General features: G+C 42.9%; 1 protein-coding gene across 1 annotated transcript; it reads left to right on the forward strand.

Moving 5' to 3' along the window:
- Window positions 1-20548: 20548 nt before the first annotated feature.
- BHLHE22 (basic helix-loop-helix family member e22) lies at window positions 20549-23504 on the forward strand. Its single transcript, XM_068525585.1, has one exon. The coding sequence runs from the start codon at window positions 21352-21354 to the stop codon at window positions 22441-22443; it is 1092 nt and encodes a 363-aa protein (XP_068381686.1). The 5' UTR covers window positions 20549-21351; the 3' UTR covers window positions 22444-23504.
- The last annotated feature ends 3873 nt before the right edge of the window (window positions 23505-27377 follow it).

Below are 27377 nucleotides of genomic sequence, written 5' to 3' on the forward strand. Positions count from 1 at the left end.
CGAGCCCTGGTCTGGGAAGATCCCACATGCCGCGGAGCAACTAGGCCCGTGAGCCACAACTACTGAGCCTGCGCGTCTGGAGCCTGTGCTCCGCAACGAAAGGCCACGATGGTGAGGCCCGCGCACCGCGATGAAGAGTGGCCCCCACTTGCCGCAGCTGGAGGAAGCCCTCGCACAGAAACGAGGACCCAACACAGCCAAAAATAAATAAATTAATTAATTAATTAATTAATTTTAAAAAAAAAAGATTTTTTTTTTTCCCTCAACTGCTGCTAAAGTGCTTGGTCCTTCCAGGAAACCTAAGGCCTGACTACTGGGGTGAGGCCCTCACTTCGTCCTGAGGTTAGCACCAAGCACTACAGCACCAGCCCAGTACTCGCCCCACCATGGCCTGGAAGGAAGCCATCACTTTTATTGATATTACTGATACGTTTGTTCTCAGTACTGTCATATTGCTGTGTGTTACATTTACTATATACTATGTGGTCTCTTTTCCTTGTTATTTCTTTTCTTTCAGTTTTAGGAAGTTTGTATATGTGTTCCAGCCCTTACATTTATACTAAGTAATACCTTTATATAGTCCTTTAGTCACTCCTATAGTAAGACGGTTATCTGTTGGTTCTCTATTACGTCAAGTATTAAAGTTAGCTTTAAAAATAGTAGGGTCGGGCTTCCCTGGTGGTGCAGTGGTTGAGAATCCGCCTGCCAGTGCAGGGGACACGGGTTCGAGCCCTGGTCTGGGAAGATCCCACATGCCGCGGAGCAACTGGGCCCGTGAGCCACAACTACTGAGCCTGCGCGTCTGGAGCTTGTGCTCCGCAACAAGAGCGACCGCGATAGTGAGAGGCCCGCGCACCACGATGAGGGGTGGCCCCCGCTCGCCGCGACTAGAGAAAGCCCTCGCACAGAAACGAACACCCAATACAGCCAGAAAATAAATTAATTAATTAAAAAAAAAATAGTAGGGTCATGTGGGACAAAGCTGAGCAAGGTTTAAGGGAGGCGCCCCTCTGAATGGGTTTGTGACTGTGGCGTGTCCCCTACAGAATCTCCGAGGGGCTTGGTATAATTGGAAGTCACCTTACCTGGCCTGAGGTTGCGTAATCGCATCACTACCTAGTCCAAGAGGACAAGAACAGAGAGCACGTTCAGAAAGGAGGCTCTCAAAACAGGATGAGCTCATCATTGGTGGGGGGCGGGGGAAGCACAGAAAAAGCTAAACAGGAAGGTGGCATCAAATAACACTTGAAAATTTTGCATGAATTTTGCCTTATCATCAGTTAGGGATTTCTACCAAAATTTCCTTAAGAGACCCAAGGCATATATCCTATGATCCAGTCTGAGGCCACCCACGGGGTACCTAAACTGTTAGCTTGCCAAGTTTTAAACTCTAATTATGCTCGGCAATAGAAAATGCAGTTTGGATTAAATTCTACTGAAGTTGTCCTTATGATGCAGAGAAACTCATCAACAAAGAGGTCTTTTCCGTAGAAGATCCGGATAAGAAAGTTTTGGATAACTAATGAAGAGTTATGACACATGTTGATGGCACATGCCCAGAATCAATTGCACTGAATTGAATTGTTACTGGCCTCGTGCTGCACTAGACTATCTTCTTCCAACAATGCTAATGAGGCAACTCAGGTCGTGAGGTGGGTGATCTCAGGCATAACATCTCAAAGTACCTACCAGGGATATTGTGAAAATTAAAGATTTTACCCGTGTCAGGTGTTTAGCATAATTTCTGATGCATTGTAGGACTTCAAGAAACCATTCTAATACTTCTATCATTATAAACTTCCATTGGTATTAGGCCAAGGGGAAGGACTTTAGCACAGATGTATCTGTGAAGAAAAGTACACCCTTTTGTCCTTCACTGAGATGGGCTATTTCTCAAAAAAAAACAAAACAAAAAAACACCAGGATATAATTAATTTGCCTCCCTGGAATGTTGTGACAATTTACTAATTAATACTGTAAAGTGCTTTGGAAACATCAAGTGAAGTTAAAATGCTAAATATTGTATAAGAGCTTTCCTTTGCATAGCATCTTCAACACACAATAATGCAACCTAATTTAATTAAACAATACAAAGTTAAATAATAAAGAGCAGAGGAAGAAATAAATTAAGAGGTCTAGTCCAGGGAGAAAGGCATGTTTTCAGATGAGATTTGAACAAAGAGTGTGAATCAATGAGGCAGAGAGGCGCTGGAAAGTTGTTTTACTTGAGAGAAGCTACAGACAAGGTCTCTCCTTAGCCAATCTGCTACATTCCCTGGGACCTCATTATAACATTAAATGCATCAGCATCTCAAATAACAGTGAATATTAATGGCCATCACTGGTGCAACACAAAAGAGCACTTAATTACCCTTTGGGAGAGTAAATGCAATCATTCCTGAGAATTGTTGAAGTCATATAAAAGTTGAAAAATATAATAAATTGTAGCTGGCTAACAATGAAGATCCGGGCTCCCCTTCTGTATTTTAGAGTCACTCCTGGGAGGCACCTGCCCAGCCAGGAACTCCATTTCCCCTCCTCCAGCTGATGGAACATGAACAGAAGTGATGTGTGTCGTTTCCAGACTAAGGAGGATAATTAGTAATTGTGTTCTTGCCATAATCGTTTTCCTTCCCACAGTGCCCTGTATATTGAAGAGAGTGGCATCAAAAAAAAAAAAACCAGAGGGCTTCCCTGGTGGCGCAGTCGTTAAGAATCTGCCTGCCAATGCAGGGGACACGGGTTCGAGCCCCGGTCTGGGAAGATCCCACATGCCACGGAGCAACTAGGCCCATGAGCCACAATTACTGAGCCTGCGCGTCTGGAGCCTCTGCTCCGCAACAAGAGAGGCCGCGACAGTGAGAGGCCCGCGCACCGCGATGAAGAGTGGCCCCTGCTCGCCGCAACTGGAGAAAGCCCTCGCACAGAAACGAAGACCCAACACAGCCAAAAATAAACATAAATTTATGAATTAATTAAAAAAAAAAAAAAACAGAGAAAGCTGAATCCCAGAGTCCCCACTTGAAGGAAAGCAACCCAGGAGAGCTGCTCAAGTAGGAACATCCACCTTGACTCAGCATGGGTGAGAAATAAAACTGTATTTGCTAAACCACTGATGTTTTAGAGCTGTTTGTTATAATGCCTAGTAATATATTACCATCACTAGTAATATATTTTCATTTCTAAAGTTGACTTTTGACCTAAACACCTATTTATTAGAATAAATATTTATCACAGATCGTATAAAAAATGGAGTGAAGGGGCTGAGCAAGAAACAAAAGCTGTCGTTGAAAGAATCTCTATGCAAAGTGGAGAGTACAGCACTTGGTCAGTATGGCTGGATGAAGATATGGGGAAGGGTCCACTCTTAAATATGGTACAGAGGTCAAGTAAGAGAAGAAAAGTTTCTTTACAGTAAGTCCCCTAAATACAAACGAGTTCTGTTCTGAGAGCACGTTTGTAAGTCCAATTTATTCGTAAGTCCAACAAAGTTAGCCTAGGTACCCAACTAACACAATCGGCTATACAGTACTGTACTGTAATAGGTTTATAATACTTCTCACACAAATAATACATAAAAAACAAACAAACACAAAAAATAAAGAAAACGTTTTTAATCTTACAGTACAGTACCTTGAAAAGTATGCCAGACACATGAACTAACTCACGGGATTGGACGTGTGAACTCATGTTCACATCTTTGAAAGTTCACAACTTGAAGGTTCATATGTAGGGGACTTACTGTAAAGTGAATTGGATTTTGGAACCTGGATGTCATAAATTGTCTTTAGTGAAAGCAATTTTCATTGAGTGTCAGTAGGATAAGTCACACTGTAGCTGTTTGAGGATTGCAGTAGAAGCGAGGTAGGGTTCTGCTTTAAGAAACTTGGCATGAAAGGGAAAGAAAGATGTAGAAAGGTAGCTAGAGGAAGCTGTAAGGAGGAGGGACAGTCTTGTTTCGTTTTGTTTTGTTTTAGGATTGGAGTGACTGGTGGATATTGCAGGAAATGCTACCGCAGAAAAGGGAGTGGTATGAGATACAGGAGAGTTCCCTGGAAAATGGGACAGCATGGAACAAATGGGGAGGGACATGATGGCAGGAAAGGCACCTCTTCCTCCACAAGCAAGAGGCAAGAACAGGTCCTGCTGCAAATTGGAGGAGGAATGGCTGCCTGCTCTCACCATGGGGACTGCAAAAAATTAGAGACACGGGCACTAATGTTTCAATCAATCAATAATGATAATAATAAAAGAAATGGCAATAATTTCAAGACAATGTACAATCCAATACGAATAAAAATATATAAAACCAAATATTACTCAGCCATAAAAAAAGAATGAAATAATGCCATTTGCAGCAACATGGATAGACCTAGAGATTGTCATACTGAGTGAAGTAAGTCAGAGACAGAGAAAGACAAACATCATATGATATCGCTTATATGCAGAATCTAAAGAAATGGTACAAATGAACCTATTTACAAAACAGAAGTTGAGTCACAGATGTAGGAAACAAACTTATGGTTACCAAGGGGGAAGGGGGAGGGATAAATTGGGAGATTGGGATTGACATATACACACTATTATATACAGAATAGATAACTAATAAGAACCTACTGAATAGCACAGGGAACTTTACTCAATACTCTGTAATGACCTGTATGAGAATAGAATCTAAAAAAGAAAAAGAGTGGATACATATGTATGTATAACTGATTCACTTTGCTGTACAGCAGAAACTAACCCAACTTTGTAAATCAACTATACTCCAATAAAAAAATTTAAAAATATATAAAACATAATAAGGGGGAAAACTGCAAGGATCGATATAGAGATAGATTCACATACTATAAGGATACAAGTGTGAAATATAGTAAAATAATATATAGATACCGGCAATATATTTGATAGTTATTTTGCAAATATTCTGAGTTAAGTGAAGAAGAAGAAAACTAATTATTATCAAGGGAAACTGTGTGCCAGGCAGTGGGCTAGTTTTACAAATATTTTCTCATTTATTCTGTATCACAATTGCATGAAGTACCATTTCCATTTTTTTTTTTAACTTGAATAAACTGACATATGATTCAGAGTTATTAAGCAACAGAGCTAGGGTTCAAACTCATGCCTGTGACTTAAAACTCATGTTCTCATTATACTCAAAACTGCTATTGCTTTAGCAATGAAACAGCATTCCCTTTGGAGACAAATAAACCAGAACTGATCTATTATTTCCACATCTTACTTCCTACATTGTCAGTTTCTCAGAACACGGTCTGTGTTTTTATTCACCTTTGTACCACTTAAAGCATAGCACAGTGGTTAAGTATATGGAAGGGATCCAGTAAGTGAGCATAGTATTAAGTTTAATTTCCTTATGTCTATTTTAACATTACCAGCAGGATTAAATAGAATTATTACACAAAAGGCAAGTGAAAGAGAGAAAACAATTTTAAAGAAAAATGTGTAATGAGATAATCAAGAAAGAATGAAGATGGAAAAGTAATAGAGGGTGTAGATCACATAGAACAGTAGACATAATTGCCAAGGGCTGTTTGAGTTATCTGCATTGATGACGGTGGAAGTTCTACCACTGTCAGTGGATAAGGAGAACACATTCTTGCTCCATGCCAGATCCTAGTATTTTTAAGTAGGTGCCCTCAAAAAGTCTAAACAGCATACTGTTGTCGATTAATCACTATCAAATATTCCAAAAATGCTTTGTTTTTCCCAAAACATAGATTGAATTTTAAAATTACATTTCCATGTTCACACTGCAAATAATGATTTTTGCTGAAGATGAGTTTAACCCTTTTTCAGACTCCATTTGAGAAGCCCAAAAGCCCTCCTTTTAAGGACCAGACTTTAATATATACAATTTCAAGAATACGGAGTTAAGAGTTGGGAAGCAAAATAATGCATATTTTAACAAAAGTTCACAGTTTTAGGTAGGAAAGGAAATCATAATGTGCATAATGCACAGTAGGCAACATTTGCAAACTACATGTATGGAGCAAAGATACATCTGGTAGAATATTTAATTTGAATACTATCTTTGTGTTATGCACTCAGCATGTCAAATAGTACCAGTTATTTTAGTCACCCAAATTAACAAAAGATTTAAATGCTTCACTCCAAGTCTATAACCAATGAAGTCCCAAACCAAAAACCATAGGAAAAGGGGATGGTATGAGCTAAAGCTGAAACACCAGATTTTATTCTTTTATTTAAAATTACTTTTATAAATGATAATGGCTTTTTTATGACATTCCAGCCAAAAAAAACCCCCAAAAACAAAAGAAATAATGACTTCAAATCGAACTAGCTAGGAGTTATTCTTACGAAACATAAGTGAACATCAGCCTAGACATCCTTATATGAATAAATAGAGATAAAGACAGAGACATAAATGACTATAAAATAGGGATCATTCTATGCACGTTTTTAAATTATTTAATTTTTGCACTTAACAGCAAAACAGAATTGAAACATAAAACATTCTAATTATAGATAAACTTTTACCACTAAAATTAATAAAAATCACAGTGAAAAAGATTGAGTGGTTGGAATTAATTATGGCTACTTTTTAAACTGCAGTTCACTTTTAAGTACTACTGATTGATAATATAGTAAGCTGAGGAGATTCCACACACTTAACACTTTCTCCTATCTTTCATTTCATTTTTTGTTAGTTAAATATCATCTTTGGCCTGTCAAGGTTTACATTCTGTCCCAACTCTAATAATCTCCATAGATGTTTTATCTTAGTTTTATACTGAAATGAAATGCTCATCTCCATTCCTTTCATCAAGTTGTCTTCATTCCTGAGTTCTTTATTTTAGTTAATTGCCTAGCTGGCTATATTTCAACATCAAGTTGTCTTTCTAGGAAGGACTCAACAATGCTGAATAGTTTGGGAATAGCTGCCTCTTGCCTTCAGACTTAATGGACAGCTTTGATGGGTGTAACATTCTTGGGTCACACTTTGCCTCAGAATCAGGCTTCTTTTACTGCCTTGTCTTTGGGCATTGGATGTTGCTATGAAGAAATCAGGAGTCAGCCAGCCTTTCCCCTGATAGGTGCCAGATAGGAAAACACTACCTAGACTCATTTTATAGATTAAGAAACTGAGGATCAGAGAGGTTAAGGGTCATACAATTTAATTAACCAGAAAACTGGAACCAGACTCCAGGTCCCTTGACTCCTTGAAGTTCATAATAGAAGGTCAAGAAAACACTAAGGGTAGCCAGCTATGGACGCTATTGCCCCCCATGAACATCATGCTTGAATGTGTCTCAGAAGATGGCCATTCCTCACTTATTTCACTTGCTGCGTTGGAGTTCACACTCCAAGTAATGGAGCAATCTGCCTTCCTGTACATGATTCATAGAATAACGTGGCAAGTATTTTTTTTCCCTTTAAGACATAAGATAAAGTGTGTAATTATTCACAGTTACAAATTAAACTGAAAGCGCAATGAAAAGAAGATGAAACCTGAATACGATGAATATGAAATATCAAATATGTGTTTACAGATGTGTTAGAAACAAATGAAGATGAGAATCAGTGAAAGAGAGAAAGCTAAGATGTATGAAGGCATTCAACAGCTACCCTTAAAAATCTTAAGTAATCATAAGCATGTGAAGTGTTGAAATAATTTTATGCATTTGAGTAAATGGAAAATCCATAAAATCCATTTTTATATTATAAAATGAGATTTTAGGAAGTATCTGTTTGCCTATCTAATGGCCCATTTTGCAGTAAGTGCCTTTGTAACCGCCAAACAAATTTACAAGCCTAGCACGCTATGATTATTTTCTGTCACTTTTCTAAAGTAAACTATGTATATGCAATTACAAGGGCCATGGAGTGTATATAGAGTTAAGAAGAAGAGATTGTGCTAAAAGGGGTGTCTTTCCTCGAAGTAAAGAAAAAAGTAAATTTTGATATTTTCAATCACAAGTAGAAAGTTTATTTTTAGGATATCTAGTATAACGGTTGCCACTACTGAAATTACATTGAATTAACTAGATACTCGTACATGTACCGTGTCCACAAACTCATGCCACTAGGTGGCAGCGGCGCCATCTAGGCCACTAGGCCATCTAGGTGGCATTGACCTCATACAACAGCTTCATCCGGATTAATGCACACCTTCTCTCCCCTATAGCATCTAGAGCCTGCCAACAATTAACACGTGTCTCCTTCAGAATTCTTTTGTTGTTGTTAAAATAGAATTTAATTAACAAAAAATTAATTAGATATCTATTTCCAAAAGCAATCTTCTTAGAAACAAGATTTAAAGAAAGCCCTGTACACGACCACAGAATATTTGCTGTGTTGCTCTGGGTCCATTTGAGTTGAACTGCACTGCGTGAATTGAATCCCGTTTGTACAGATAGAGGCATCGTTGGAATGTTTAAATAGGTTTTGTCACCACTTACCTTAATTTAGGTTACAAAATTACTCTGACGTGCTTCACAGAGGCAGGAGCTTTCCTGATTCTGCACCTTCAGGTGAGTTTTAAACTCACTGCTTACTCTTATCAAGATGAAGATCACATCTGATCCTGCTAATGAGCTTTGAAGCCTAGTTTCTCCTTGCAGGACGGTTACTCTTCACAAATAGGCTGAAGAAATTCCTGCTGGAGCTCTCTGCTCTTTCTTTTACCTCTCAAACCTACCCATGGTTCAAAACTGTCACCTCTGTTATAAGTCGCACTCACTGAGAATCAGTGCTTCTTAGAAACATTGTCATCTGTCAACCTCTCTAATGTACTTCCTCTTCTGACACTTCATTTAATAGGGGAGGTTCCTTTTTTTCCATGCATTCATTTAAGAGATCCTATTAAGTGAGTTAGCACTATTCAAATCTCTTCAAGTCCCTCCTTAAAAAAGTTTTGCTCTCTTATCTTTCACTATCCATCAATATATTTTGATGTAGATGGAAGAGATTGATTTTAAAGCTTCTGTAGATACCTATCATGTCTTCATACTTTAACTAACATCAAGTTCCACAAAAAGTGCCTGTATTCATTAAACAAGGAATAAAAGCTTTCCTCATAACTGTAGTCTGAGATTGTATTCAACATGTCTATTTCTGTATCATAGTATATTTTTAAAATGAAAAAAAAATCCCATGCATTTAAAAGGAAAAATAAAAGCTATAACAGCATCAGTAACTAGAAAATATAAGGGGGGTTGATAGTAAAGAAAAAACAGTGAAGAGCTGCCCTGACTTTAAGTCGTATGCAAACTGCTTTCTTTGAAATGGTAGCATGATGAACACAAATGATATTTTTGGGTCTTGGCACATCAGACTACCCACAGATGAAAGATGACTTAATTGCTTTGACCACACAGTCCGAGTCAGAAGAGCTCAGTTGGCAAATATAAAAATAGCTTGGTGCTATTTGCATTTGCATTTGAGTAAGGAGGGATTTCATTTCAATGCCCAAAGTCTAAGTAACAAAGCAGCCCACAGGTAGTGAAACACTCCTTGCAAGTAACAGCTACAATCCCTGACCAGACTGTCTAAGGCTGCAGAGGACACCTTGATCTTGTCAGCTCCCTCCGTGTGCATAGGAAATACCGCTGTCAGCACAGCGCCTCCAAATTCAGATCACACTATACTGAGAGTTTACGTCTTCAGAGGTTAAGCACTTAAGCATTCACAGAGATCTGTTGCCTGTACCATCACCTTTACATAACCTCCTAAAAACCTTTTAATAATTACTTATTATTCTAAACATCTGCTGTTACTGTTAACAGCTTAAGTTGCTTCTCATAATTTCACCTAACAAGGTTTTTCCAATCAATAGTCAGAGCAGACTGAAGCTTGCTATATTTTAGACTTTACTACACAGCAGCCCCCAAAAAGTAAAAATATATAGAAGAAGAAAAATACGACACAAAGAACAGGAAATTTCTCTAGGCCTTGTATTAAATGTGATTCCAAATCAAGTAATGGTAAAATGTGCACTATGGACTTTCCATTTCTTCTAACCAGTTATCTTTGAGATGATGTTACTTTCATGTTTTCTAAACTTTGTAATATAAACAGCAAACTTAATTCAGAAAAAAAAAACCTGCCGTCACTGAATACCACAGCCAGGATCACAGACATTTAAATCAACAGTCACCTGAGTTGGAAAAGGTTTAAGTTTTTTCAATAAATTATTTTTTATAATGACTATAAAAGTTATATAGTACACAGAGGCTAGCTGGAGCTACATACTTTAGTGTACCTGAATTGCGAGGAATCCTTTCCAAGACGTAAAGCTGACAATCAGACATCTGAGTATGACTGGAAAATAGCGGTCCCTGAAAGATTAAAGTGTGAATTTTAGTAACCTCCAAGGCAAAAACCATCGTTCTTCCACTTTTGAACCAGGAAATAGAATGGGCCAATGATGATACAAACACATGTAAGGAGATCAAAGGGTAAATTCATACCCCCAAATCACTTTGTCAAAGCTGAAAGTGAGAATTCTTGCTCCACAAAAATCTGTATTTGTTCTGCCCCTTAAAAAAGTTTTGTGGGCTTCCCTGGTGGCGCAGTGGTTGAGAATCCGCCTGCCAATGCAGGGGACACGGGTTCGAGCCCTGGTCTGGGAAGATCCCACATGCCGTGGACCAACTAGGCCCGTGAGCCACGACTACTGAGCCTGCGCGTCTGGAGCCTGTGCTCCGCAACGAGAGAGGCCGCGACAGTGAGAGGCCCGCGCACCGCGATGAAGAGTGGCCCCTGCTGGACGCAACTGGAGAAAGCCCTCGCACGGAAACGAAGACCCAACACAGCCATAAATAAATAAATAAATAAATAATTTAAAAAAACAGTTTTGTGATCAAGCTAAAATAGAAGTTATAAAATGGCTCAATTTACAGAGTAAAACTGAATTATTCCTTATTGAAATTCAATAAAGTCACTAATGTTGCAATATAATCATATATAATATATAATAATACATATTATATAGCATATTATATATAATATATTTTAATATCATAAATTTTCTTCAAAACTTAATTACTAGTAATAAAGGGCAGGTATCTGTGGTTAAGCAAAGATATATCATTATATCATTATATCCTACATATCATTATTATTTTTAAATGCATTCTTGATCCAAACAACATGAAAGAAAATGGTTTTAGGTAATAAAATGTGAGAAGCAAAATTACGGAAAGCAAGTGTTTAAAATTAGGAAAATTACTCTTAATATTTTTAAAAAGAGAAGAGAATGAATAATGATGCAAAGACCCTACAGGAAATATTGACACTTTTATTTATTTAATCATTTATTCTTAAGTTATTTTAATTGTAAAAAAAAAATCTACATGCATAACAGACAGTAAACATCTGTCACCCATAATCTTTATCAAACTATTTAAAATAACTCGTGAAAAACCCTACCATTGACCCTCAAACCTCAGTTCCCACAGAGAACCAGGGGTAACTGTTCTGTAAACTTCTTTCAAATTTTTTCCTGAATGTGTCCACCCACATACCTTTTTTTTAAAATAACAAAAATGACCTTGTTAGATTCTACATCTTGCTTTTTCAACTTAACCATGTGTCAGAAATGTCTTTCCAGGTCAGTGTATATAGATAGATTGACTTCATTTACTTTTTATAACATACTATTTTATAGAATGGAGACACCAGCATTTATTTAATAATTTGCTTACTAAAGAACATTGTTTCATATTTTTTGCCTTTTCGGAAAACCCTTATACCTGTATCTATAGTACTCCTCTTGCCATTATTTCTATAGGATAGAGTCTTAGGTGTCAGACCCAAAATCACCTTCGCAAGAAGATTGTACTGATTTTCACTACAACCGTTTTCCTCACAGCTCTACATATTATTATTATTTTTTAATTTCGCCTATTTAAAAATGTTTTAATTTATATTTTCTTTTGACTAAGGATTCTGAACATCTTTTAATATCTTTTTTTGGACATTTATATTTTTTCTACTTGTTACCAGATTAAATTATTTTCTTATTTTTCTATTAGATAGCTTCTTGTTTGTAGAAGTTCTTTGTATATTTAATGTATTTATTTTCTCCTTCTAGTCTGGTATTTGTCTTTTAACTTTGTTTATGGTGAAATTCTTTGCAGAACAGGAATTCTAATTTTTAAATGTGTAGTTAAATGGGTCAACCTTTTCCTGTGTGAGTCTCTGGATTTTTGCCTTGTTTAGGACAGCCTTTCCACCCTAAATCTATAAAATGCATCTCTATAAATAATGTTACCATCACATTACCTTAAATGCATTTCTCAATCCACAAAGAATTGATTTAACTCTGATTCTAGTAAAATAATAAAACAAAATTTAAGTAGAAATTATCTTCAAACGCTTACAGAATAATGAATATTGCCTAGGAGGCAATAAACAGCTGAGGAATAAAAAGAAAAATAATTCAGACAAACCTGATTTCCTTTCTTGAGAAAAATAACTAAATTAGTGGGTAAGGGAAAGCAAGGTGTGTAATAAATTTAGACCTTCGACATACATTGTCTCCATAAATCTTTCATAAAAAATTAATTCAAATTGGCTTTGAAGTGAGCACCGTCAACTGAATTGAAAACTGCCTGCTGGACCATAAACAACAGAGATAATAATAGCACTGATGTATCCAGCGGTGGGAAGGAAGAAACAAGTACCATACTAAGACCAGTGATAGATCTGGGTTCACGAAGCTTTTATATTAATGATCTAGACAGAAGAAAGGAAAATGATGCAATCATTAATTTAACAAATGTCACTAAGTTGAAAAGCGTGGTCCACACATTTGGAAGCTTTATAATAGAAGCTTGTGGTGGAGGATAGAAGTACAGGGGGATGTCCAAGTCAGAATTGACTTTGCACCAAATCCATGGCCATTTCTCCATCCATACACCAGTTAGTTCAGTCAAATCACACTATGGTGACCACTTTGTAACTGGCTAGAGGCAAATTCATTCATCCAAGATCGCAGAAAGAGAGCAAGTGCTCCCCAAGCAGGGCGTAGGGATATTCAGAAGAGGGGAGAGCAGTGGAGGAGATGGGTTCTGATGGTGGGAACATAAAAGGTCCAGTACCTATCGCTCCTACTCCCAGGACCCTCCAACATGGCCCCAGCAGTGAAAGGTGCTCTAAAATCTGCCAGCACCTGACAGCTGTGATTTTTTTTTAAGTAAATAAAATACAAACCAATAATGATAATTAAAGGTGATGGAACTGGTTTAGATGAAACAGTCAAAGAAGCATAATAAAGTGCTAACATTCAATTCACATAACATTTTAGTGTTTACAAAATGCTTCCACAAGGTCTCCTTTGAGTAACACCCAGGGGTGGTCAGGAAAGGCAGATGAATGGATCCATTTTCCTCTGGAAGCTAAGTAGGATCAAGGAAATTGCCGAAGATTACATAGTTACTCTGCCCGGGATCTGCTATTTCTACTACACCTACTCATATCTTTTAAAGTAATCACAGAGAAGTGCAATCAGGTTTGGACATGTGTAAAAATCATAATTCAAAAACTTCTTTTTATTTTTATTTATTTATTTATTTATGGCCATGCCACGTGGCTTGCGGGATCTTAGTTCCCCCACCAGGGATGGAAAAACTTCTTTTTAAAAGAAAAGCAGACTGCATCTTCATGAGACAAGCATTTTCCACATACACCAAATACCCTAAGTGCATCCTTTGGCCTCTATTCTGCATACCTACTTTTCCTCAGCCTTCTTTCTTTCTATCCGTCCTTCCTTTTTCTTCCTTTCTGTCCCCATGACCCTTGTTCTCAAAAACAATGGGAATATGGGAGGTAACTCAGGGGAGTAAGGATATTTAAGTATGTACATGGATCACAAAACAACCTTCCTAGGAAAACCTCAACTTCTTATCTGTGAAGGCGATGGGAGATTTTTTTTTTTTCTTTTCATAAGTACCTAAGGCCTAGGAGACTCTTAAGTCATTTTGAGGATTATCTTTCATCTCTCTCCGCCACATGGTAACATCATCCATTCTCCACACTGGCATTGCAGGACAACAGACAGATATCCTGGTTTGCTTGCCAATGTTACTGTAAGCAAATGATGGCCCCCTTCAGGTAGTCTGAATGAAATATTTCATCAGAGGAATGTTATTTTTATGTTAAGGCATTCTCGTCATGATGCCTTGCTGCTGTTGATTTCCTTTTTTAATACTTGCTTACCACTGTGAAAATATAGCACAAATGTGTGTGTGTGTGTGTGTGTGTGTGTGTGTGTGTATTTCCAAGTGGACTACTCAAAACAGTACAGTTTTAATCCAAATACATTAATAGGAAAACCAAGTCAAATGTTTCTTAAACATAAGTTAAAATGATTCTGTGCAGCAATACTGCATTGCTAGAATAGATCAAATGACCTCATCGAAGATGTTTGAGAAGGTGTCAAACTTATCCATGTTAAGTTTAAAAATTTCAACTGTGAAAAGCTCTCTAGCTAACCATCTGTTTATCTAGTTCCTCCTATATATAATCAAATTCCTTTCAAGCAGGAAGGCTTACATTGACAGAGTAAATGAGTCCAAATATTTGGCTTAATAGAGCTTCACTTTAATTAATCAAATAAAATTAATCTTTCAACTGAAGTGAAGTTTACATTTGTCTGTTTGATCTACAATATTTTTGAAGGATATTCATAATATTTTGTACACTACAAAAAGCATATCTACTTTTATTTGTATTTCAAGCAGCTGGCCTGGGCATATCATCATAGATGAGAAATGTTCTTAATTGGGGTGTCATCTCTATACTGGATTTCAATCTCTCTTACAAAAGGGAGCAAAGCTGGCAAAAATACTCATACTTTAGAAATATTTTAATTCACGAAAGTGTTAGGTATCCATGGTTCTATTACGTGCGTTAAATTTTTGGAAAACAATTTAGCTTCAGATGAAATTTCAGGCTCAGAAAGCCTAAATTAGACATTCTGAAAGATTGTGAGATGATAAGACTGTTAAAGAAAGTGAAGGACTATTGAGAAAAACGGGGCAGATTCTTTACTAATGTTGAATAGCAAAATTCAATGAGGAACTAGGAGGAAAATTTATGTCTCAACACACCATCAGTTCACAGTAGTCTCCTTTCTATCCTATATGGGAAGCATAATCCACAAAAAGTAAACCAAGAGAACTGCTTTTACTGAATAAACCCATCCTTGAACGAGAAATGTTTTGGTGATTAAAGTATCCGAAGAGTAATTCAGCAATTGCTTTTCACTAGTCAATTAATGCCCGAGAGCACTGAGGTATTTAAAAAGTTACAGTATTTTTTGCGTAAAATAACTAGTTCAGATCCTAATTTAGAAATTAATCTGTGACTTAATTTCTTCCATCAAATTATGTGTTTATGATAAATTAAAGAATCATATTTTATCACAAGTCCCTAGAAATAATAACTATATCCCAATCTATAAAAACAGTGTGTGTGTAAATGTAACACACAAACTTCTATTCACAAATAATTAGCTTCCAGGATTGTGTCTGACAACCTTTAATGATCATAAATTTCCAGCTCATCTTTTGTCATCGCAATCAATTTATCACTAAAATAATTTTTGAGGCGTAAAATAAAGTGTGTCTCTCATATTTGAATATTTCATATTCAGCATTTAGGTACGCTGTTGTCATCCACCGCTACATTCTCTTCATTGCCAGGAGATGGCGCTATGGGTTTTAAATCTCAGAGCTAAAATCCCAAAGCAGAACTGAGCCCTTTTCAGTTTGTTTCTTCCTTAATTCGTGGACAGCAGACAAGCCCTAAACGTGTTCACTTTTTTATCCCAACAATTTTTCTTTCTCTAAAAAAAAAAAAAAAAAAAAAATCGAATGTTTTTCAAGATTCGATAAAGATAAGCTTCGGAAGGAGAAACACGTGTAACACAAATAAGTATTATCGGTCCCTAGGGAGAGCGACTGAATGCAGGAGTACGCCCAGGTACGAAGGAGGGAGTGAATTCTTCAGAAACTCTTTTCACTAATTTTCCTCTATCCGTGCATCCTACCCGATCGCTGGGGTCCCAGCAGTGGTAGACAGGCGCCAAGTTTTTCTCTCGCTATACCGTGCCCCTCCCCTTAAAAGTCGCGGCAATGGGAAGATCCCTCTGGAGCCAGGTGAGCCCTTCGCCGCGAGCCCGGGGACCCGCCTGCGCGCCCGCGTGGGGCGCGCCGTCGCGCCGAAAAAGCTGCTTGTCTGGGGGCTGAGCGTTTCCCTTCAACGTTTGTTCAAACTTCAACCAACTTGCCGCCAAACAGTCTTGAGGATCAACCTCTTTTCTTTAAAATACACAAAGGGAAAATCTTCCCGAAAGAACTTTATATCAACAGGTTCCTGCTTTTCCAAGGTCAAAGTCCTCGGAATTGCCAAGAACTTCAGATCAATCGTAAGGCTGGGGCCCTTGGCGCACTGCCAGCGATGGTCCAGCTCCCAGGGCCCCGGCACCCTCGCTGCCCTCCTCCTCATTAGGCCCGCCAATCCCAAACACACACGTGGACCCATAGCATCTCTCTGCAGTGAGCTTTGTGGGACCTAGCCAAGAGGGTAAGAAAATACTGATGACTAAACGAGGCCGAAAGGCTTGACTTCAGGAGCTTGATGGGCTTGAAGCTCTCCGCCTCCAAGTAGATCCTGCGTTCCCAAACCCGGCGGGGGCGCAGGATGATGAACCTCAGCTGTGCGGGCTTCAAGCTGACCCAAGAGCCACCAGACGGCGTGGGGCGGGGGGTAGGCAAATGCAACTTCAAGGTCAACGCGCCTCTGACTGGGGCTGGAGAGCGGCCAAGGGTGATCGGGCCTGGAGCGCTGGGGGCGCGCCCTGCTTGCGCGCGCTGGACGCGGCGGAGGAGGGCTCGGAGCCAGTACTCCTCGGCCGTTTTCCGACAGAAAGTCCCTCTGGGTCGCCGCGGTCCCTGCCTGACGCGACCTCCCAGGCTGGACTCCTCCGCCGCAGGGGATGAGCAGCCCCCAGAGGGTTTCCGTCACTCTCAGGGAATGTGCTTTTCCTGAGCAGCTCCCAAGCGAAAGTTCATGTCATTTTTACCAAACTTTGCTTTTTACTTTTTAGAATGTTCTCAGATAGATAAATTGAAATGCAGACACACAAGGAAAATTCTCCCTTGCAGAAAACACAGATACTCAAATCCCAGTCTTTGGGGGTTCTCCTAACTTTTAAATCTAGATCAGTAATAAGCTGTTTATCAGGGCTATAAAAATAACAAAGAGGAACTCCTGGCTTTGCTCTTTAATGACGGATTAGATCGTGTTCCGTTCTGATTTTACGTAGGTTCCTGTTTCAAATTTCAAGCAAATATTAAGGAAGACGATCACTAAGAAATATAAGTGACCTAAAAAATTAATTTGGTCTAAAACTCAATAGCTCTGTAATTTCAATGCGGTGCGGCTTGCTGAGTATTTTAAGAATCCTTTCAAAGCCATAGGTGTGTTCCTTCCTGCTGTAACAAAACTGTATTCATCTTTGCACAACATGCGCTGGCGTCTGTAAATCTGGTACTCGACACTCGGCCAAGAACGCTCCCTATCCTGATGTGTGTCTACCAACCAACCTCAATGCGCCAACCAGCCCAGTACCAAGAGCTCCCTGCTGGGTGTCCCTCGATGGCGCCCACCCCACCGTCTGGACCACGGAGTGGCCTGAGCTGCCCCACCATGACTGGGCAGAGGAAACAGTCCCCTGCGTTTCCTGTCCGCCAATCGCTTCGGTAACTCACCCTGACCTTCTCTGAAACTGCACAGACTCAGAGGATTTCGCTTCCAATGTTTCATTTCCAGGGGTCATCTGTGGGTCAGAAGTTTTCGCCGCGGGCTAATTTCCCGCCCTTTCTTCCCAGGCAACCAGAAATTTTTTATTTTGGCTTTTCCTCTGCTCTCCTTACAACTTGCTAGTTATACCAGGAACCCAGGCCCTTTCCCCTCTTCTTGGCATAGCAAAGTTCAAGCGCAGAGCTTTCTGGAGCTCTTACGGCCAGAGGGTGCTAAGTGAGCAGGTGACGTCAGCCCTTCGCTGGCCCGAAACCAGGCGGCGGGATCCCACTCAAGTGAGGAGAAAGAGCCTAGGCCGTGACTTAGGGCTGGCGACGATTAAACCAGGTAACGAGACACCGGGCAGATGTGTTTTCATTGCCCTGTGAGATAAATGCAGCCTTAAGTGCCTGACAACTTCCCAGAAGCAATCGGCAAAAGTTTACGAGTGCATAAACCTCAAAGACCATTCCCCGACCGTTGCTATGAGGCCCACATTTAAAGCTCCTATAAATTCTTCAGCACTTTCCCAAAGCTAAGTTTCCAGGGACTATTAAGCAGTCACCTCCTCCGAGGAGACCAGGGGGATTTTCTTGAACCGCCAAGGAAAGAGGTTTGGGGCTCCTACTGAGTGAAATACAGCTGCGCAAAAGTTTGTTCCGGAAGTTTCGATGGCGGAAGCGGGGGGCGGGGGGGGAGGAAGGAGGGCGTGGAAGTGGGGTCCGGGAAGGGCCAGGAGGTGCTTCTCGGGGCTGAGTTATCTGACAGCGGCGCAGGACCGGAGTCTGTCGGGGGTCGCGGATCTAGCGGCGCCTTGGCCGCTTTCGGCGGTGGCCCCAGCTTGGCCAGTCCGGTCCTGCAGGGCATAGCCCCATGTGGCGCTCGTAGCTAAACCCTATAGCTCCCACCCGGCCCGGACATGGTAGCTCCTTCACCCTTCCAGTGCCCACTGAGTGGCCGGCAGGAATACAGGCGTCCTGCGGAAAGTGCCAGCGCTCTATAAAGGGGAGCCGGAGGGAGAATCGAGTCAGACACTGGAAACGTGTCTCCACTCCGCCCAGAGCACGACGGTGCCAGCCTCGGTCCTCCCCTAAGTGGCCAGAGTTCTTTGGTCAGTCATTATCAGGCACACAAGACTCACCTATGTTTATAGAGAACCTTTGTTTATGATCCCGGTGACAACAAAGCTGCTAATTGAAAAACAGTAACAGGAGCGTGTCTTTAGCTTCCTAAAGCTGGAGGTTAATAGCTGCGCGCGCCGGGGGGACGGAGGGGGATGGGAAGCGGTGAGCGAGGGGCCGCCCCGCACGTCTACGTGCTTTGCGGTCCCCCGGCGAGACACGTGGGCCGGCTCGAGCCTTCCAGAGCCGCCGGCCCGGGTGCCAGGCTGGAAAGCCTCCCGCAGCTCGCCTGCTCTTTCTCAATCTTTGGGATCCAGTCAATCCCAAAGCGCGAAGGTAACTGACGACTGCGTAGCATTTCTGTCCCGGTGAGATTGAATCTCAGGCAATTATTTTGGAAAGATTCCGCTGGGCCCGTTTTCCTCCTTTCCAGGTGAAAATGCAGACGTTTCTATGCCGTCCTCACCCCTCCTTTATGAAATAAGGCGCCCAACTGTTCTGATATTACCATTCAAAAACAGGTTCTGTGGCGAACCTCATTTGTGAATCTATTACAGAGATTAATAGATTATTTCTCCTTTTTCAACTAATTCTCAGTGGGGAAATTTAACCATATGGTAAGGAGAGAATTAGAATTTCATCACATTAGAGCAAAATGTAATGAAAAGAGTCCAACACCTGGGGCCAACTCTGAAAGCCACAATTAAAAGGTTTTTAATGAAACCAGAGAAACCAAAAATTTCATAAGCTTCAGTAATTCTGCCACATAAGAGAGATTTATTGGAGGGTGTTGGGAAATATTGCTTTTACTTATGTCATAAGGATGAAAACCAGGCGCTAAATACCATGTGCTCCCAGACACGGGACACAGGAGCTGGAAGACCGCGTGTACCATTTCCCATCCGAAGAGGAGCACTTGTTTTCACACTTCGCCTTCCTCTCCCTCTAAGAACAACCGAGGCAGACCCAGATGTCCCTGAATGGCTTCCTAGCTATGGCGGCTACGTTTCCGGGTAAATAAATATGCACAAATGTCCCACTTGGTGTGTGAGAGGATCTGACTACCGGTAAAGTTGACTCTTCCGAAACAGCTGGATTTTCATCTTGAGGAAAGTTTGAGCAATCAGTTTCTTCCTGTTTAGGAAATCCTGTGCTTCATTAATCACCATCACTGTAGCCGTTCTTTGGAGACGGCTGCAAAAGCGCCCCCTCCCTTTAAAAAAATCTAATGGGCTGCATAAGCAACTCGATCTTCATTTTCTTTCTCTCCTCCTCCTCCCCTCCCTTTCCCTCCCCCCCCCCCCCCCCAGCCTCAGTCCGGGTAGGAAAATGGGCAGGGAGTGGGTGAGCGGGGGCGGAATAAGGCAGTGTGTTCTGGGGGGCGGGAGGGGGGGCGATTGCTTTGCTGTCTTACTAGCTAAGAATCTTGGGTGAATTTGGGGCAAGCCAGCGGAGACGCCACTTCCCCCCGAAAATCCCATCTCCACATCCAGACCAGAGTCATCCTAGGAACAGGGGTGGAGTATCAGCCTCCACAGGAAAGGGTCATGTAGCACAAGATGAGACAGCAGTGGCGAGGGAAGGGCAGTGGGGAGGGGGTGCAGTGGGGGGAGGCGTCTGCTTTCCACGGGACTCCCAGGCTTCGCCGCCGATCTACAATTTGCTGAAGGAGCAGAGAACATCCTCGGCTCTAAGTAGGGCTTTTAGTGTGCTCATTGATGAGTGAAAGTCGCCACACATGTCAAGCTAAAGGCAGTTGTTGGGTTACTAACAGGACCCAGCGCCTTGCAAACATATGCGCTAAGCTGTGTATACAGATGGCAGGCAGAATAATGGAGCAGGCGCCTTTTATAAAGCTCTAGCTGCTGCCTGTCTTCAGACCTGGGAAATGAAACTATTCAGACTCGCGGCCAGATAGCGCCTGCGATTGTTTGTTACCGTTTTAATCCTATTAATTAAAACGTTAACCTGATTGGGTAGAAAGCGCTGTCCCAACAGGCGACTCTTCTTCATAATAACCTACTCAGAGATAATGATGTAAAAGACTCCCCCGTCTGTGGCGGCGGCTGGTTGATGGGTCCGGAAATCTCTTGAAGGTGAATCCAAGCAAGATAAACAGTGCGGAGAGGAGGCGCGGGGCTGGGCTCAGAGCGGCGGCGGCGGCGGCGGCGGCGGCTCCACTCCCTCCGCGCCCACCCTCCCACCATGCGGGGCCGCGGCCCATGGTGAGCCCCAGCAGGCAGCACCATCGGCTGGAGACGAAGAAGAAGAAGAAGAGGAGGCGGCGAGCGCGGGGGAAGGCGAAAAAGAAAAAGAAGGGGAGAGGGCTGCCAGCAGCACCGGGACCGACGCGCGCACCAGCCCCAGAGCCCGGCTCGGGCGCGGCTGCGGCGCCGCCCGACTCCCGAGCCCAGGCGGCGGCGGCCGGCGCCGGACCATGGAGCGCGGGCTGCACCTCGGCGCGGCCGCCGCGGGCGAAGACGACCTCTTCCTGCACAAGAGCCTGAGCGCCTCCGCCGCCAAGCGCTTGGAGGCGGCTTTCCGCTCCCCGCCCCCGAGCATGGACCTGTCCCTGGCGCCGCCGCCTCGGGAGCGCCCAGCGTCCTCCTCCTCGTCGCCTCTGGGCTGCTTCGAGCCGGCTGACCCCGAGGGGGCAGGGCTGCTGTTGCCGCCGCCCGGGGGAGGCGGCGGCGGCGGCGGCGGCGGGGTGGGCGTCCCCGGGCTGCTCGTGGGCACTGCCGGCGTTGGGGGCGACCCTAGCTTGAGCAGCCTGCCGGCTGGGGCCGCCCTGTGCCTCAAATACGGCGAGAGCGCCAGCCGGGGCTCGGTGGCCGAGAGCAGCGGCGGCGAGCAGAGCCCCGACGACGACAGCGACGGCCGCTGCGAGCTGGTTCTGCGGGCCGGCGGCGGAGACCCGCGGGCCTCCCCGGGCGCGGGAGGCGGCGGCGTCAAGGCGGCCGAGGGCTGCTCCAACGCCCACCTCCACGGCGGCGCCAGCGCCCCCCCGGGGGGCCCGGCCGGCGGCGGCGGCGGGGGCAGCGGCGGCAGCGGTGGCGGCGGCGGCGGCGGCGGCAGCAGCAGCAGCAAGAAATCCAAAGAGCAAAAGGCGCTGCGGCTCAACATCAACGCCCGGGAGCGCCGGCGGATGCACGACCTGAACGACGCGCTGGACGAGCTGCGCGCGGTGATCCCCTACGCGCACAGCCCCTCGGTGCGGAAGCTCTCCAAGATCGCTACGCTGCTGCTCGCCAAGAACTACATCCTCATGCAGGCGCAGGCCCTGGAGGAGATGCGGCGCCTCGTCGCCTACCTCAACCAGGGCCAGGCCATCTCGGCCGCCTCCCTGCCCAGCTCCGCGGCGGCGGCGGCGGCGGCCGCTGCCCTGCACCCGGCGCTCGGCGCCTACGAGCAGGCTGCCGGCTACCCGTTCAGCGCCGGGCTGCCCCCGGCCGCCTCCTGCCCGGAGAAGTGCGCCCTGTTCAATAGCGTCTCCTCCAGCCTCTGCAAACAGTGCACGGAGAAGCCTTAAACACCCCCCACCCCCGAAAAACATAAGACCGACCCCAAAGCTAGAGGAGAGTGAAAAGCTGCTCCCCACCCCCCTTTATTTGGTCCTCTCGTAGTCGTGAAACACTTGCAGAGAAAACAAAGCAGAGGCGAGAACTGCGGAGAAGTATCAGAGACAAACGGGACTTCCGGCCTCGACATCCCCAGAATCTCGGTCTTCGGGGTGGGGAGGGAGGGAGGAGGGAGGTGGAGTTGGGATAGAGTATGGATGTCTTTTTTTCTCGGAAAAGTGGCAACTTTGGTGGCAGCCTAGACCGCGAGGAAGCAGTGTTTTCCTTTAAGGGTAAAAAATAAGTTGAGAAGTAGGTGTTATTAAGCGTGGAGAGTATTACATGGCAAAATAGTAATCCTACTAATAATTGTGAATTTGGCTAGTGCTGAGGGGGAGAGGAGGAGTCCGGGGTTGGGTGGCTTGTGGCACGGAATATTCATTCAGACAAATCAGAAAGGGCACTTGAAAATAAATTTTGATTCTGAGCCAGGAGAAAAACTTGAAATGTAGATTTATTTAAGTGAAGAAAAAAAACAAAAACAGGAAGAGACACGTTGCTATGAAAGACTTGTATTTTTTATTGTCTCTGAACTTTAATCCTGTGAAAATGCTCAAAAGTTTTGGCAAGAGTGATATTAAAAAAAAACAAAACAAAAACTGACTGTGGCTGAAAGAATTGCATTTAAAAATATTTATGTGCACCTTGTTACTTTCCACTCTGCAATGATGTATTAACGATTCATGGTATTTATTTGTTATTCTTCAATGACCCTTCCACATCAACAGTATTTATCCTGTGTTAAGGTCATGGGGTCTTACGTGCAGATTTTTTTTAATGCCTCTAAAATTCTGTTTTATAGATTAACTTATATTGTGTGCCAAGTGTTTAAAAGGGTTTATTTGCCAACAAGTATGAAGAGACATATTGATGTATCTGAGCTGCTTAGGTTTATCAAAGGTCACCTGGATATCTTCAGCTGCATCATCCCTGTATTTAAATTGAGCTTTAATAAATTGCTTCAGTCCAAAAATTACAGGAAAGGTGTATTCTTAATTGATGAATGAATTGATCTCTTTTCTTGAAAGGGGACTCCTTTGCATTCTAAAAAGGAAAGACATCACAGCAATAGATCCTATAAGTAAGAACATGCTAAGCAAATATTTTTCCAGGCTGTGCTGTGCATTTTTAAAAGGTCTAATTTAATTGCTTTTAATATATGTATACATATATAAGTTATTTTAACTGTGGAGAATTATTTAAGTTGAAAGACTGGTTTGATTTGCCTATGGTGTGAAATCCTTTGTTATTTTTCTAAAAAAATTTTTAAAAGAAATAAAATAAAACTAAGGAAGAGCAAGAAGCTATTTACCCAAAGCGAGCTTTCAGTTTTAGTTTGCATGGCTGCTTGCCTGCCTTTCTATCCTACGAAAATCAAGAAAACCTTTTTTAAAAATGGAGTCCTGCTATTTTCCACTCCTTGCAGATAATACTAATTCAGTTTGTCAGGTTGGATGGTGAGTGGGGAGCTATGATGGATCTATTGGCGGGTTTTGGATGTGTAAAGAATGATATATATATTAAATAGGTCAATCAGACTATGACAGCTATGTACAACCATTTGTATGTGTATCTATGTCAGAGAGAATCTTTATTAAAATATTTTGATCAAACATTTCATTATGCTGTGCTTTGTGGAGGGAGCAATCACCTCTCTTCTGTGTTACTCTTTGCTTGAAAGGTAACAAAAAAGAAAGGAGTTTCAGAGAAGGTGGAACTAAAGTTTTGTCAGGGATACACAATTAGGAGCAGCCCTAGTTCACTTGTTTACTTGTTAAAGGACGATGGCTGGGCCTGGTCATTGGAGGATTGATAAATGGGGTCAGTGGTGAGACCCAGAGGAGGTCCAGAGCTCCTGTTTGCTGGCATGAACTTTGAAGGCCCTGCTCTCCCTGGAATTCTTCTCCCACTTTGTATGGCATTGTTAACTACTATGCCAGGGCCCATCAGAGAGGGTAAAGTTTCTTAAAGAGTTTTTAATCAAAATTTCTATCTCCAACTTCCTAAAAGCCAAGGAAAAGCAATGGATTTGGATTCTCTGAGGATGGATTGTATTGTAGCTTCCCCCTGCTTTTTTTTTTGTGACAGAAGAATCAACCAGGTTGAATTATATGTGTAAACAATGCCCATAGAGATTTTTTCAATGTTCTAGTGTTGCTTGTTAAAGAGATTTGTAAGGGAGTATGTTTGGATTGGGTTGGGCGTTGATTCTATTAAAGAATGTCTGTATAGGCTTGTATTTGGACTTTAATAATGCCCTCAAATTTAGAAGGTTTGATTTTTATTGTGGTGGAGGTTAGAGAGATGGTGGTGGTGAAGTTATAGTGTTTCCTCTGTAGGCAGTTTGCTAAATGCATTTTGGTCTGTGTAGCCTCAGCTCATAATGATATCCTTAAATGCCATCAAACTTAGTGGGGGGTGAGGGAGGGTATTTTCTGCTCCACTTGCCATCAAAAAAGATTAATCAGAACCTGTAACTTTTCAGAAAACATAACAGCAAAGGGCCTTGAAGCTGAAGCCCTTCCAGTCTGGGAGTGGGAGTAGAGGGAGGGAAGAGACCAGGGCGGCCCCCAGGCAGGAGGAGACCCGTCTCTCAGCATTTACCAGACAAAGCCTGGGTGCGTCTAATTATGATTATTAAAACAATTTCCATGACGATGTCTAATATTATGTTAATTTGAAAACAACTGTGTATGAAAACTGTCTACTATAATACCTAAATTCATTTAATGAAACACATCGTTAAGGCAATTAAACCTCCTGGATGTGATTAAGAAACATAATTATGACACTGTTCTGCGCCGTAATTGGGTGCCTTTAATCAAGGGGTAAAGTGATCAGCAACACAGCCATTAGTTTGTATTGTTCTGGCCCTGCTGTCCATCATTCTGATTAGGAATTAACCACAGCCGCCATCAGTCGAATTGTTTTTTTTTTTACTTTTTGCATGTTAACATTGTAGGGGACACATTCGCTGCAAGATTTAACTGCTTAATATTTCTCATTATTAAGAAGGCCTCCTTGATGTATTCCCTCTGTAACCTCTGTGCTGTTCAACTAGTATTAGAAATAGTACAAATAACAAATCTTGAACTTCAGGAGAAAGAGGAAAGCTCACCCTCCTTTCACCCTTTAATAACTCAGTCTCCAGCCTTAGTCCTGAAGGAGACTGGAAATGATTGGGGTTGGGGGAAAGGAGAGGATGTTGAGAATAAGTCGGAATGTCAGACAAATATGTACAATTGTTCAAAGTAGCAGGGTTAATAATATTTATTTTCATTTTGATAATTTCAGACAAATTAATTCTCTTTCCAAATCCAGGAGCTGACCAGTGTTGGGTTCTAGGAATAAATGTGGGACATCTAAAAGGGGCAGGGGAGGACTTTTCGGTGATTTACTTAGGTGGCTTTCCCTGCGCTAACCCCAACGTTTCCAAAGTTTCATTAGCAGCAGCTTTTAGGGAAGGAAACCAATGATTGAAGAGAAGATTCTCCCCCCTACCTGGCAAAACCCCCGGCCGCTTTCCGGGGCCCGCTGGACTCCTGGATTTCAGCCCAGTGTGGAAAGTTGGCCCACACACTTGTGGGCCCCAGTATGTCCTTCCAGACTGGGTGACTGAACACCAGGGCATCAGTGTGGTCTTGCTGAAGTGCCCTTGGGGCAAAACAGCAATCCTGGCCCCTAAAACTGCGGCGTCTGCCAGAGAACCTCGGTCAGCCCCAGAGCCTTCGTCCACCGCGCTCTGGGGCGCTTCTCCCGGGAGCAGGGGACGATCCCCGCTGCTCAAGTTTCTTAGGAAACTGACACTGGGAAGAGGAGGCCGAGCGAGGAGCCAGAGTCCCACTTGGACTTTTATTCCACCGGTTTCCTTCTCTAATTTCTCTCTAATTTCAATTTCCTTCTCTAATTTCGAATTCCCATTTAGGTCTCATCTCCAGCTTGACATGGGGTACCTACAGGAGTGAAGCGCGTTGAGGCTTTTCGTGGACTCCTACAGGACCAGCAAATGATCACCTTCGAAGAGCTCACTAGTTACCCCTCCTCCCTCCCCGTGGTGCCTGTAAGTGTGTGTGTGTGTGGTGGGGGGGGGTGCGTGAGCGCGCGCTCAGCGATGCGCTCTCCACTCTCAGTAGCTGGGCATCCCCTCCAAGACCCTGTGTTGAGCTTAAATTCCGCTCCCTCCTACCGCACCCAGCACCCATCCTTCCTGCCAACAGCTCTCTAGGGTGGGCCAAGGCTCCACAGGGTTCCCGTCTCCTCGCGCTCTTGGCCCGGATGCCGAAACCCAACCTTTCTACGCGCCCGGGACCCTGAGATTGCTCCAGCATGAGTGGCATTGACTTTTCCAATGTAATGACTTATGAAAGATATAATCATGTGTTAAATTGAATCCTCCGTTTAACTGTTAATGGTGTGCTCTGGGCACATTTACGTATTAGATGCTATGGTAACTAATTACCACTAGGAAAAAGGATAATACACTTCCCAGACTTTGAAAAATAATGATGAGAGTTCACTTCCCGGCTCGCAGCACACAGTGGCGGCTCTGCCGGGCGGAGCGGCAGAGCGGAGACCCGAACGTGTGCCGGTGGAAGGAGGGAGGTGATGAATCCTGGTCGGGAGAGGCTCCTTGGTAAAACCTTTCATGAAAATGCGATTCAATGGGGAAGTGAGGGATGGGGAGGGCCCACTACACGGCGCTGCCTCTAAACAGAATTAAATTGCAAAACAAACGTCAGAAACAGAAGTATTCTTTTAATTAAAATGCAGGTCAGACTGAATTAATCACGTGCCAAGCAACTTTACATCAATTAACATTTTTTGTTGTGTGGGCAAAATAAATGAG

Source organism: Eschrichtius robustus, chromosome 17 (assembly GCF_028021215.1).
Source record: "Eschrichtius robustus isolate mEscRob2 chromosome 17, mEscRob2.pri, whole genome shotgun sequence".
Classification (NCBI taxonomy): Eukaryota; Metazoa; Chordata; class Mammalia; order Artiodactyla; family Eschrichtiidae; genus Eschrichtius; species Eschrichtius robustus.